Raw genomic sequence first — 14104 nt, 5'->3', positions numbered from 1 at the left:
TGAAGTATTTAGTCAGCCACCAATTGTGCAAGTTCTCCCACTTAAAAAGATGAGAGAGCCTGTAATTTTCATCATAGGTACACTTCAACTATGACAGACAAAATGAGAAGAAAAAAAATCCAGAAAATCACATTGTAGGATTTTTAATGCATTTATTTGCAAATTAGTGGTGGAAAATAAGTATTTGGTCAATAACAAAAGTTTATCTAAATACTTTGTTATATACCCTTTGTTGGCAATGACCACAAGGTTTTCACACATTGTTGCTGGTATTTTGGCCCATTTCTCCATGCAGATCTCCTCTAGAGCAGTGATGTTTGGGGCTGTTGCTGGGCAACACGGACTTTCAACTCCCTCCAAAGATTTTCTATGGGGTTGAGATCTGGAGACTGGCTAGGCCACTCCAGGACCTTGAAATGCTTCTTACGAAGCCACTCCTTCGTTGCCCGGGCGGTGTGTTTGGGATCATTGTCTTGCTGAAAGACCCAGCCACGTTTCATCTTCAATGCCCTTGCTGATGGAAGGAGGTTTTCACTCAAAATCTCACGATACATGGCCCCATTCATTCTTTCCTTTACACGGATCCGTCATCCTGGTCCCTTTGCAGAAAAACAGCCCCAAAGCATGATGTTTCCACCCCCATGCTTCACAGTAGGTATGGTGTTCTTTGGATACAACTCAGCATTCTTTGTCCTCCAAACACGACGAGTTGAGTTTTTACCAAAAAGTTATATTTTGGTTTCATCTGACGATATGACATTCTCCCAATCTTCTTCTGGATCATCCAAATGCTCTCTAGCAAACTTCAGGCGGGCCTGGACATGTACTGGCTTAAGCAGGGGGACACGTCTGGCACTGCAGGATTTGAGTCCCTGGCGGCATAGTGTGTTACTGATGGTAGGCTTTGTTACTTTGGTCCCAGCTCTCTGCAGGTCATTCACTAGGTCCCCCGTGTGGTGAGATCTTGCGGGGAGCCCCAGATCGAGGAGGATTATCAGTGGTCTTGTATGTCTTCCATTTCCTAATAATTGCTCCCACAGTTGATTTCTTCAAACCAAGCTGCTTACCTATTGCAGATTCAGTCTTCCAGCCTGGTGCAGGTCTACAATTTTGTTTCTGGTGTCCTTTGACAGCTCTTGGTCTTGCCATAGTGGAGTTTGGAGTGTGACTGTTTGAGGTTGTGGACAGGTGTCTTTTATACTGATAACAAGTTCAAACAGGTGCCATTAATACAGGTAACGAGTGGAGGACAGAGGAGCCTCTTAAAGAAGAAGTTACAGGTCTGTGAGAGCCAGAAATCTTGCTTGTTTCTTGTGCAGAAATTCTTCAGTTGTGCAAATCCACAGTTTCATCAGCTGTCCGGGTGGCTGGTTCAGATGATCCCGCAGGGGAAGAAAGCCGGATATGGGATGGTCCTGGGCTGCGTGGTTACATGTGGTCTGCGGTTGTGAGGACAGTTGCAAGTACTGCCAAATTCTCTAAAATGACATTAGAGGCGGCTTATTGGTAGAAAAATGTACAATCAATTCTCGGTAACAGCTCTGGTGGACATTCCTACAGTCAGCATACCAATTGCACACTCCATAAAAATGTTTGACATCTATGGCATTGTGGTTGACAAAACGGCACATTTTTTGAGTGCCTTTATTGTCCCTGCACAAGGTGCACCTGTTTAATGATCATGCTGTTTTAAATCAGCTTCTTGATATGCCACACCTGTCATGTGATGGATTATTTTGGCAGATAAGAACTATTCACTAACATGGATGTAAAAAATTTGTGGACAAAATCTGAGAGAAATAAGCTTTGTTGTAATGGAACATTTCTGGGATCTTTTATTTCAGCTCATGAAATATGGACCAACACCTTTACATATGTTGTTCTGTATAGTTAACTAGTAACTGTCTGTACAACTATGCTTTGGTCCTTCCTTTGCCAGTGCCACATGATTTGTGTACACTTCTAGATTATGCACAACCTGTCATGTAAGAACGACAGTATTTATTGTGCAGCTACACAAACCGTCGTCGATCTTACAAGCTAGTTAGATGTAGCTACTACTACTCTTAACTCGTAATGATTGTTAGCTAGTTTCATCATCCACATTTTATTTTTTTACTCAGCTGTTAGCCAAAGTGGTGTGTAGTAGAGTAGTGAGAGGCTGCACTCATAGGTATTCAGTAATCCTCTAGGTTTTTGTTTTCAGTGGTGGCCGTGATACAATGACTGCTAGCTGTTCCCATAGACTTTCCAAGTCATAGAGCCAACGACTATCCAGCCAGCACATCACCCGTCATCCCACTGCTGGCTCAGAACAGGCTCAATTCGTCGGGGCTCTGCAAGATGTCAAAAGCGTTCCAACATGGATGCTGCCCCATGTGATTCCAATTGCGTCTCCCACAGTTGGTGTAAAGTTGAACTGGATTTCCTTGGTTGTGTGGACCATATTCTATACACACAGGAAACTGTTGAGCATGAAAAAGCCAAGCTGTTGCGTTACAGTTCTTGACACCAAACCGGGTGCTCCTGGCACCTACTACTCATACCCTGTTCAAAGGCCTTCAATCATTTTTGTACTTGCCCATTCACATATTGATATGGCACATGTATAATCATTCTCATCTGTCTCAAGCTTAAAACTCCTTCTTCTTAAACCTGACTCCTCCCATTTTCTACACTGATTGAAGTGGATTTTAACAAGTGGCATCAATAAAGCGATCATAGCTTTCAGCTGGATTCCTGGCAATCTGTTAGTCAGGTCCTCTAGGCTTGGATCTCTCTCCCTCCAGCCATCCGTGACTCAAGAGTCCATATCACTAGGTTCAGTCCCTCCTAAAACCCCACCTCTTTGACAAGTCATATCCCCCCCACTCCGCGCCCCCCCCCCCCCCCCCACACACACACAAGCAAAAGAAATACACTAGACACTCCTCTCATCACCATACTGAGCAGCACCTAACCCAAACTTTACCCGTAACCGGTTCGTATCCAATCCCAACCCTCCTCATACACTGATACATCAGTCTTTGTCCCTTATTTGAACCCACCCCTGTCTTTTATTCATCAGGTTTTGTAGTCTGATATATTTGACTCCTGTTTTTTTCAATTGTAAGTGACTTTAGGTTCTTTAAAAAAAGTGCTACAAGTCCCATGTATTATTTGTATTATTGTTGTAATGGTGAAGAGCAGGTGTTCTTAATGTTTTGTACACTCAGTGCAGTCTGTGTGTTGTGTATCCCTGCAGGAAAGGAGGACAGTGCCTGTGACATGTACACTATGTGTGGAAGAAACAGGTTATTCTGTAGGAAGAGGTGTCACAGTGCTTAAGATACTCCGCCTAAGTGATGGGGGAACAGGAAGACAGGTTGCCAATAGAAGAGGTGTCACAGTGGCTGAAGTACTCCCTAGTGATGGGGAAACAGGAAGACAGGTGTTTCAATATGAAGAGGTGTCACAGTGGGCTGAACAGTAACTCCCACTATGAGCAAACATACAATGAAAATTTCATCTAATAACAGGTGCATGGAATGAGATTAGTTTCAGAAGAATAAGTACAATTCCATTTGTCTTTCACAACTGACTGCCCACCAGTCACCAGTAGCAGGAGTGGCGCATAGCGAAGTCGTGCTGGGCCCTTACTCAACACAGAGGTCGATGGATCGAAACCATTCGCTCTGCTATGTCATTTTAAGTGTGGACAATTCTGCGAAGCGAAAAAACACAAATTAAAAATGTTACATATAAAGAAAGGCACATATTATGCAATAGAATGTACCGACAAATAGTCTCTCCACACGGTTTCAACAATAAGATAAAAGGCAGAGACGATTCATTATAGTCAGACAGGATATGTGAGTATATATAATTGGTGTTAATAGTGAGAAGCGAATGACGGTATACACTACTATATGGAGATATATCAGATTATTAACATATGAATTGAATCGTGGTCAGGTGGTGTAAGACCACAATATAATTAAATGCGTCATCCTGGAAAGCTGTTAGTACAAGTGCAAATCTTTATATGTGATTGTCAACTTACCACTTACTCTGACATGGCGTACAGGCAAGCGGCAGATGAAGATAACAGGTCATTTTAGGGTCTGAAAGATAAGTTCAGGGATAGAAGATGTATACTCTCTCTACCACTTCCTTAGCACAACCTTGCGCGAGCCTGTGTCTGTTATAAGAACTCAAAGATAGAGGCTTCCTCGATCAACTTGATTTCCCAGGCTTCACTTTCTGCTTCTTACCTTTTGCGTCCTACACTGCGCGACCGGTAAGAGTTTATGGCCTATATGTGTATGAGACCAAAATTCTACTAAGAAAGTGATGAGTGTGAAGGTTAGTCAGGGAACCAAGCAGGTGGAAGCATTGTCTTTCTGAAAGTTTGAAAAAAATACCAGTGTGTACGTTGATATATATATTCCATCCCCCCCAGTTCCGGTTGGGGGTCAGAAGTGGGGGCATTTGTCACTCGCTGAAGGTATAGTAGGAGAAAGTATGAATAGCGAAATAGTTCTCTGGCGGTATCCCTTATTATTGCCTCAAACTGACTTAGTCCACATCGCAGAGACATGCCAACCACACACTCGTTGAGCACATCACCAAGATAACGCCTGTTTCACATTCCGCTTTGACATTTGAGAAGCGCACGCTGGTCTTTCCCCTGATTCCAACCCAGTTACACTAGGGAAGGCTCAAGCTTGCGTCAGCGAGAAGCGTAGGACTATCAGACCATGACTTTTCTATGTCCTAGGGTATCCTATCTCCCCGGCGATTTCTGGCAGGAAAACCCCAATATTTCTCCTTGCCAGAGGAGGGTGTCTGTACAATATCAGCAGCTCTCTTAGCACGCCTTCGTGTACACAACCTGAAGAGTTGCAACAGCGTGTGCATACCTAGTCTATCCCCTCATCTACACATAGAGGGCGGAGATAACTATATCAACTACATGTCGGAGAGCCTTTCTGTGGACCTTAATAGAGTATACACCTCTGTCCTCTCTCTACCACCCCTACCTTAGTCCACTGTGCGTGGTATGTACTCCTCGATCTGGTACCCTCCTCTTGTATCACACGGAATAACGCATGTGTCAATCTACCTTATTTCTGTAATGTCAATATCATTAGGAATGTGACAACTTGAATAACACTATCTCAGATGGATCGATATGTTACATGCCGTTTCCTTCACTGCTCAAGTGTGTATTAACATCGTAATCTAAATACTCATGGGAAATATTGTCCCAGTACCATGAGTGGCGCATGTTATCGTAATTGACAGATAGTTAATGAATTCAACATATTATCGAGATATAAACTGTGCTTCTTCCACGTTACATTATAATACACAAAATAACGTGACTAATCTGTAGATCTACAATGTATCCAACTATTTATGATAGACAAGACTAAAGTCAATGACTTATTACAAATATACTTGAAGAATATTTACTACAGGAGATACATAAATATATACTAGGACGTATAATACAACAACAGAAATTGTCAACAAAAAGTATTCGAGTGGTCTGTGTGCAGCAGACTTTTGTACATTCCACAAAGGGACTCCAACACGAACATAAGGCTCAGTGCGGGCGAGGCTAGCATAAGGACGTGCTGGGCCACGGCATATTATTCGCGCAGAGAGGTAGTGCGAATTATCGGGGAATACCCGGATCAGAACCGGTCTAAATGTGCTCTGGGACGGTTGGCTTGACCTTCCATTTATAGTGAGTGGGGGGTAGGGAGGCTATCAAGTTTCTTAGCTCACACTATGACTATAATGAGGACGCGAAGATTAAGATATTAGTGGGTGGGCACAGGGTTTAAAAGCCTTTATGCAATAGAAATGATACCTACAGTAGGTGTATGAGTGGTGCGAACGAAAAGTGAGAAAATGCATGAACTGTGTCAATAAGGTATTTCAGGATAGACGTGTGTGAGAAGGGTAGTTCTGAGATGACCTAGGTGCATGGACTCATATGATAACACGGGATGAGTGGCTATAGAGGCATCCCCCCCCACTGTATGTATTAGTTCTAAACAATGACTTTATGAAGTACCTTTAACGTTATACCTTGTATATTGTGTAACAAAAAAATGAGACATGAGTTAATTTAGGAAAATTGTTTATAAAAAAAAATACATGTTCCCAGCTCCCACAACACACTGCAAAAGATACAACACTTCCTTGACACCACTATTCACAGGAGTCAGACATCTTTACGTCACCAATAAATAACTTCTTTAAAAAGTCTATTGTCAGTTTGAATCAGAGTTGGGGTCAWTTCCATTTCTATTCAGGAAGTACACCGAWATTCCAAATCAAATTCTCAATTAACAACATTCGGAATTGGAATTTGGTTTACTTTCTGAATTGACACCAACCCTGGTTAGTCACACACAATTAAGTGTTTCAGACAGCAAAATCCTGCATGGAGGTATGGACTTGTCRAAATGGAGACTGAACATGTCGAGGTGGAAATGTGTGTTGACTGTGTATGTACTCTGATTTGAGAAGTGTTGTATTGATGTATCCATATGACTAACAAATCTGTTTTACATGTGCAAAAATGTAAAATGATCGCTAAGAAGATAATGAATAAATACAACAAAAATAGTGCAGCATTGTCTAGTTTCACATGGCTTGTATTTCTAAAACAAAAMAGTGTGTAATGTGCATAAACTTAAAATGTAAAATGCATTTCAAACATTATGGCTTAAACAATAACGCTGATTATCCATACAACTAACCGTTTCAAAACGTTCAATAGATTATGGTTGCCATTGTACATAATTAATTTCATGCGATGGTTTATTTCATATAGATTAACTCAGAAAAGGGGAAGAGCAATTATTCACCTAATCTTTAGGATTTTAATCTGCTCTATTCTATGCCAATAATAACAAGAAAAATTGTAGACTGACATTGAAGTCAATGCATAGCAACTATAGTACAACGCTGAGCAAATATTCAATGAAGGGAAATGTATTCTCTCCTGCTCTATGCTGGTTCATTTCAGAGGCAGTGTCTCCCTCTAGGGGTCACGTATAATATTACACACAATTGCATCTGCTAATGGTACAATACATTCTTTCCAATCATTAACAACCCTAAATTCTGTTGAGACTGAGGAAAGCCTACTCATCCTGCATCATCCTGGTCTTACAGTTCTGTTACTACCACACGGTCCCTGTAACAACTGTTACTTATAACTTCTCTTCATATCAATTGTTATATAACCCTATAGCACTGTCATGACCACCGCACTAATAAAATACAGTGCTTCATAACTCACTGATCGAATCAACCGTTGACATTGTAGAAGCTGAATAACAGCCTACCAAACTGTTATTCATTACAGGCTAAAACATGGCAAGCCTTCCAGATTCAACCATGTGGTTTGGGCATTGCTACATGAATGACACCCGTCACTGAAGGAGTGAGATGGYTTCTATAGGGTGTTGGATAAGGACAAAAACATCTTAAAAATGGAGTAGTTCACTATTTTACAACTTTATGTTAGATGGTTCCTCACCCTGAATGTAGTCTATGGCGCAGGAGAAACTTATCACCCATAAGCTGTCATAAAATTCTTCCGTTTTTTTTATCTTACCCTTTTTCTCCCCAATTGGTAGTTACAGTCTTGTCTCATCGCTACAACTCCCGTACGGACTCGGGAGAGGCGGTCCAGAGCCGTGCGTCCTCCGAAACACAACCCAACCAAGCCGCACTGCTTCTTGACACAATCCCCATTTAACGCTGAAGCCAGCCGCACCAATGTGTCGGAGGAAACGCCGTACACCTGGCGACCGTGTCAGGTGCATTGCGCCCGGCCCGCCACAGGGGTCGCTAGTGCGCGATGGGACAAGGACATCCCTGCCGGCCAAACCCTCCCCTAACCCGGACAGCGCTGGGGCAATTGTGCACAGCACCATGGGTCTCCCGGTCACGGCCGGCTGCGACAGAGCCTGGGCTCGAACCCAGAATCTCTAATGGCACAGCTAGCGCTGCGATGCAGTGCCTTGCACCACTCGGGAGGCCCGATAATTTGTTCTTTACTGACTKGCCTAGTTAAAWAAAAAWWWCAGTTTTCATTAAACAGCCATTACCAACTTTAGCCACCGCWAGCTACAAATCTATGGAAGTGATAGGGGCTGGTGAGCATGTTTTTTCTTTTTAAAGGCCAAATCCCTTTAAAGTTCCAGCAAACAAAATATAGAATTGATTKTGGGTGATTTGGACATTCTACTTTTTAAAAACTGCCCATCACTTCCATAGATTTTAAGCCAGCGGTGTGGCAAAAGTTAGCTGAAGTTTGTTGTGGCTGTTTAAAGAAAACCGAACCATGGATTACAGTTTCTCCTGGCCCATTGACTATGTTCAGGGTGAGGAACCATCGAACATTATCTTGTAAAAATAGTGAACTACTCCTTTAAGTGTGACTACGATTCTGCGTACGGTCTTTGATTCTAACCATTCATTCATTACATACAAATAATACAACAATAGACGTTATCTCAATATGACAACGGTATGGATAAGGAATGGAGGATTGCATTCATAGAGATAAAGAGTCTTAGAAAAATCAAGTCAACAACATATGAAGGGCACAGATGGTTAGCTAGATGGAGGGAACTGATTGGGGAGAAATAGACCGTGGCTTCAGGTGCCACCATAGTCCGTCCATCCATCAAACAAAGGCTTTGTCCAAAACGGCACTCTATTACCTACAGAAAACCTTATTTTAGGAAGTGTACTATAATAGGGAGCTATTTGCTGAGATCTTAGYAGAGAATGTCAGCCAAGGAAACCAGGACAGAAAGCTACAAAATCAGGAGGTTTTTGTTCTTCACTTTTGTCACATTTTGGAGGAAAAACAAGTCCCAATGGAGTCCATTATAAATGGTCTGTCTGTCCTCATTCTGTTGTTAAAATTCACACGTGTTGCATTTGTCTGGTTCCTCCTGAAGTAAAACATAACATCTACTTACTCACAGACACACATCAGTCCTATGTTGGGGAAATGATTTGTTCTTCTTCACGCCGGCTTGCTCAACTTTCCGGTTGATCTGTGTGTCATATATATATATATATATATATGAAACACTTTCTTTTTGGTATGTATTGAAAAAAGGGTTTGCACTCTGACAATGGAAAAAAAGGAGAAAGTCCAAGGATGTCTACAATACAACTGCTATTACCTGATTGTGCTGCGGAGGCCACCGTAGTTTGGCCCATGGGCACTCAGAGGCATATGGGTAACATAAATACACTATTTCCAAGTCACTGGACCCTGGGGTGTAATCATTACGCAGAKTCTGTTGCAAAACATGTTGCAAAAYATTTTGCAACAGAAACMAAACACATCGTTTCTATTGGACAAATTCTGGTAGGTCCCTTACCGTTTCGTTCCATTTGCTCTGTTTGCTACTGTTTGGTTCTCAAACGGTTTCCGTAATGAATACACCCCTGGTTGCTCAAAATGTCCAACTCGACGCTCATCATGCATGTCCAAACTAACCAATGACAGAATGATCTCCATGACAACAGCAGAGTCTTTGTAGAGCCGAAATGGTCTCTCAGTAGTCTGGGGAACAAGGAAGTGTTTGATTAAATAACTTTATTTATACCTAGTTATAGTTGATATATGAACTGTGTTTTTATAAATGGTTTGTAGATATTGCATGTCTGTTGGTCATCAGCATAGGAGATAATATGGTGGTCCTACCCCCTGCCTATGACTCGTTCCTGTCCCTGCAGGTGGCATAGAACAGAGGGGAAAGGGATCTCTAGGCTAGGGTGGGGGCTGGTCAGAGAAGGCCCAAGAGAGATGAGGAAGGGTGGTACCCCTGCCAGTGTACTAGGGGGGTCAGAGAAGGCCCAAGAGAGATGAGGAAGGGTGATACCCCTGCCAGTGTACTAGGGGGGTCAGAGAAGGCCTAAGAGAGATGAGGGAGGGTGGTACACCTGCCAGTAAATTAGGGGGGTCAGAGAAGGCCCAAGAGAGATGAGGGAGGGTGGTACACCTGCCAGTAAATTAGGGGGGTCAGAGAAGGCCCAAGAGAGATGAGGAAGGGTGATACCCCTGCCAGTGTATTGAGGGGGAAGGCCCAAGAGAGATGAGGGAGGCCGATTCCCCTGCCAGTGTACTAGTAGCTACTGCATTTGGGAACTGCTTAAGTCTTATAGGGTGCGTTCCTGCCGCACTAGTACCGAAGCCCCGGGTCTCTAAAGTCCTGAGGGAGAATTCAGGGCAAAATGGGGCCTGGGGAGGGAGGGGCATTTCCATTCAGCTCCAAAGGGAATCATTACAGTTGAAAGCGGCTGGATCTGGTTAAAACCGGTAGGGCGTAGTTGTGTGAATAATAATGCTAGTCTATAGTGATGGCTCCAGAGTAGGTGGTCAGTAGCAGCATGATGGCAAAGCCGGTTAGGAGGCCAGCGTTCTGGATGATGAAGGTCACAAGGAAGCTGCTTCCCCCCGCCTCCTCTTCCTCACGACTCACCTCGTTCATCTCCGGGAACTACGGATAGAAGGAGGGGGGGGGGGGGGGCAGGTCAGTTCCTTATTGCCCACACACAGAGTTATCCTTAGAAATAACACTGGATGGGMGAATGGTATGTTGTGCTCTATATCTATTCTCAGTGGACACACAAACAGACCCCCCCCCCCCCCCYCCMCCSGMCCMACMCCSMCCYTGTCCACCCCCCCTACGCTCATCCCCTCTCACCATGTCTGCCAGGGCGATGTAGAGGAACATGCCTCCTGCCAGGGCAAAGATCCATTGAGGTGAGAAGCTGTTTCCTGCCAGGATGCCAAAACACATGCCCAGGTAGCAGCAGCAGGCAGACAGGAAGTTAAAGAACAGAGCCTGCTGGATGCTCATCCCAGCATTCAACAAGATCACAAAGTCTCCTGGATGGGGAGAGAGAAGAGGAAAATATCAGCACAGCCAGACATATATYGCTTGGATAGGTGGAAGAGTGCTGGATTCACATTAGCCTACTTATACAGTGCACTTGGGAAAGTATTCAGACCCCTTGACTTATTCCACATTTTGTTACGTTACAGCCTTATTCTAAAATGGATTAAATAGTTTTTTCCCTCATCAATCTACACACAATAYCCCATAATGACAAAGCAAAGACAGGTGTAGACATTTTTGCTAATGTATTAAAAACTGAAATATCACATTTACATAAGTATTCAGAACCTTTACTGAGTACTTTGTTAAAGTGCCTTTGGCAGKGATTACAGCCTCAAGTCTTCTTGGGTGTGATGTTACAAGCKTGGCACACCTGTATTTGGGGAGTTTCTCCCATTCTTCTCTGCAGATCCTCTCAASCTCTGTTTCTCACGGTCAGAGTCCTTTAGGTGCCTTTTGGCAAACTCCAAGCAAGCGGTCATGTGCCTTTTACTGAGGAGTGGCTTTTGTCTGGCCACTCTACCATAAAGRCCTGATTGGTGGAGTGCTGCAGAGATGGTTATCCTTCTGGAAGGTTCTCCCATATCAACAGAGGAACTCTGGAGCTCTGTCAAAGGGACAATCGGGGTCTTGGTCACCTCCCTCACCTCTCCCCCGATTGCTCAGTTTGGCCGGGCGGCCAGCTCTAGGAAGAGTCTTGGTGGTTCCAAACTCCTTTCATTTAGGAACGATGGAGGCCACTGTGTTCTTGGGGACCTTCAATGCTGCAGAAATGTTTTGATACCCTTCACCAGATCTGTGCCTCGACACAATCCTGTCTCAGAGCTGTACGGACAATTCCTTCGATCTCATGGCTTGGCTTTTGCTCTGACATACACTGTCAACTGTGGGACCTTACATAGACAGGTGTGTCTTTCCAAATCATGTCCAATCAATTGAATTTACCACAAGTGGACTCCAATCAAGTTGTAKAAACATCTAAAGGATGATCAATGGAAACAGGATGCACCTGAGCTCAATTTCAAGTCTCATACCAAAGGGTCTAAAAAACAGTTTTTGCTTTGTCTTTATGGGGTATTGTGATGTCATTATGGGGTACTGTGATGTCATTATGGGGTACTGTGATGTCATTATGGGGTATTGTGCTGTCATTATGGGGTATTGTGCTGTCATTATGGGGTATTGTGCTGTCATTATGGGGTATTGTGCTGTCATTATGGGGTACTGTGCTGTCATTATGGGGTATTGTGATGTCATTATGGGGTATTGTGATGTCATTATGGGGTACTGTGCATAGATTGATGAGGTAAAAAATAATCTTTATTCCATTTTAGAATAAGACCGTAACGTTACAAAATGTGGAAAAAGTCAAGGGATCTGAATACTTTCCGAATGCACTGTAAGCCCAAACATTATAAATCATTAACTTTACTTTCTAGAGGTCTTTTGTTTTTGGGGTGCTGGACCCATTCATTAGACTGTAACACTCACCCAGTTCATGGGGAAACTCCTCACAGAGTATAGCCACGGAGGTGCTGATGCCCTGGAACGTCGAGGCAGTGAAGGATGCTCCGATGGCCAGGCCGTCGATGAAGTTATGGAGCCCGTCGCTCAACGTGATCATCCAGGCCAGCGTGCCGATGTCAGAGTACGCTGTACCCTTCAGCCAATAGCAGCCTCCTCTGCTGTTTCCTCCACCCAGGCTCTGAGARTCCTGTTGGAGAGGAGGAGAGGTGTGAGGGAGAGTGTATGACTCACCGGTGGGCTCGGTGCGGGCGTGTGAGTATGTGTGACGACGTGTGTGTGCGCTCGCGCTCTCACACCGGTGGGGTACGTGCTGGGTGAGTATGTGTGTTTTAGAGCTGGAACAATTACCGACGTTCCCCTGCTCTTACCAACACTGCCCTGCTCTTACCAACACTGCCCTGCTCTTACCAAAGCATTTTGCTTAGGTCGGTAATTTCCTCTGATTTTGCTACACAACGTTCCTGCAGATTGTTTTGTTCTAAAACCATTATTTGGCCAACAGTAATAGCTTATCCATTATGTTGATTCCTGCTATGAAAGTATCTGCCTTTCCCTGTTTCTCTGTCGGCTGCTAAATGAGCGAGCCACTCTCACTCCCTCTCGCCACAATGAACACGGAGGAGAAAGAGGTGCATTTTGATAAGCAAAGCATATAACTGTTGCTGGAAAACGCAATTTCAAAGCAACTACTGTCCTAGTTACAGAGAGGAGAGTCACAGCTTTTCTAGGAGTATATAACTTATCTCTCACCTCTCAACATTGAGTTCATAGCACCAGTAGCCGAGCGGAGGAGGACACCAACTGCAGTGAATAGGCCTACATCAAGTAGCCGAGGCCTGGTCGAAGGCCATTGGCCCTGGCAGTTTAAGTAGGATGTATACTTTAACTGATTATTAATCAGTATAGCCTATATTGGCTATTAAGCAACAATATCTATTCCAGAGTTATCAACTCTAGCGTGTTTTGGAAGTTCCCTCTTCCTCAGGTGGTGAATGACTATTAATAGGCCGTTAAAGGAACCGTCACCCCGCCCCAAACCCAAGGTCAGCAAAATTCCATCGTCAGAAGCACTAAAAAATAAGAGTCGAATCATTCTGGATCTATTTCGAAACAGGTTGCCGAACATCAAAATATCGTATCTAGTCATTCGCGCTTGGAATAGCAGATGAATGTAGGCTCCTCATTCCCTCAGCCCTTGACTCAGATCAACACTGGTCCCAACACTCGACATAAGAGCTACAGCTTACGCCTTGATCCTTTTCTTCCTCTGTCTCGTCCAGATGAAATCCTACGACTAGCCATGAGGTGAAGTCAGGCCGCCGACAACCTGCCACTCGATAATCCCCCATCCCTCATCTCCTAACATTCTCAGAGACCTGTCTCCATTCCTCACTCCTGATCCGACCACTGGCTGAGTCCCCTCTGACTTCAAAATGGCCCGAGTCGCTCCCCTCCTCAAGAAACCAACACTCGACTCCTCTGACGTACAAACACTATAGACTCGTATCCTTCTTGCTTTTCTTTCACTAATACTTGTGTGTACTGTCTCAGAACAACTCTCTGCTAAATCTCTCAGAACAATCTTCTTGACCCTAACCATCAGTCCAAGACGAGTCACTCACACGCGAGACTTCTCTCTCTGA

At 43.9% G+C, this 14104-nt stretch overlaps 1 protein-coding gene across 2 annotated transcripts in view; it reads right to left on the bottom strand.

Moving 5' to 3' along the window:
* Positions 1-6116: 6116 nt before the first annotated feature.
* Positions 6117-14104, bottom strand: part of slc39a14 (solute carrier family 39 member 14) — a 31815-nt gene continuing 23827 nt past the window's right edge. For both annotated transcript variants that reach the window (XM_023978847.2, XM_023978846.2), the window contains exons 7-9: positions 12426-12648; positions 10740-10924; positions 6117-10532 (exon numbers count right to left, since the gene is read on the bottom strand). In XM_023978847.2, the coding sequence (XP_023834615.1) occupies positions 10380-10532; positions 10740-10924; positions 12426-12648 (561 nt within the window). In that variant the 3' untranslated portion in view covers positions 6117-10379. The remainder of the gene's footprint in view (positions 10533-10739; positions 10925-12425; positions 12649-14104) is intronic.

Source organism: Salvelinus sp. IW2-2015, linkage group LG33 (assembly GCF_002910315.2).
Source record: "Salvelinus sp. IW2-2015 linkage group LG33, ASM291031v2, whole genome shotgun sequence".
In the NCBI taxonomy this organism is placed as follows: Eukaryota; Metazoa; Chordata; class Actinopteri; order Salmoniformes; family Salmonidae; genus Salvelinus; species Salvelinus sp. IW2-2015.
The sequence above is the reverse complement of the archived record's forward strand: the minus strand, read 5'-3'. Positions and strand labels throughout refer to the sequence as shown.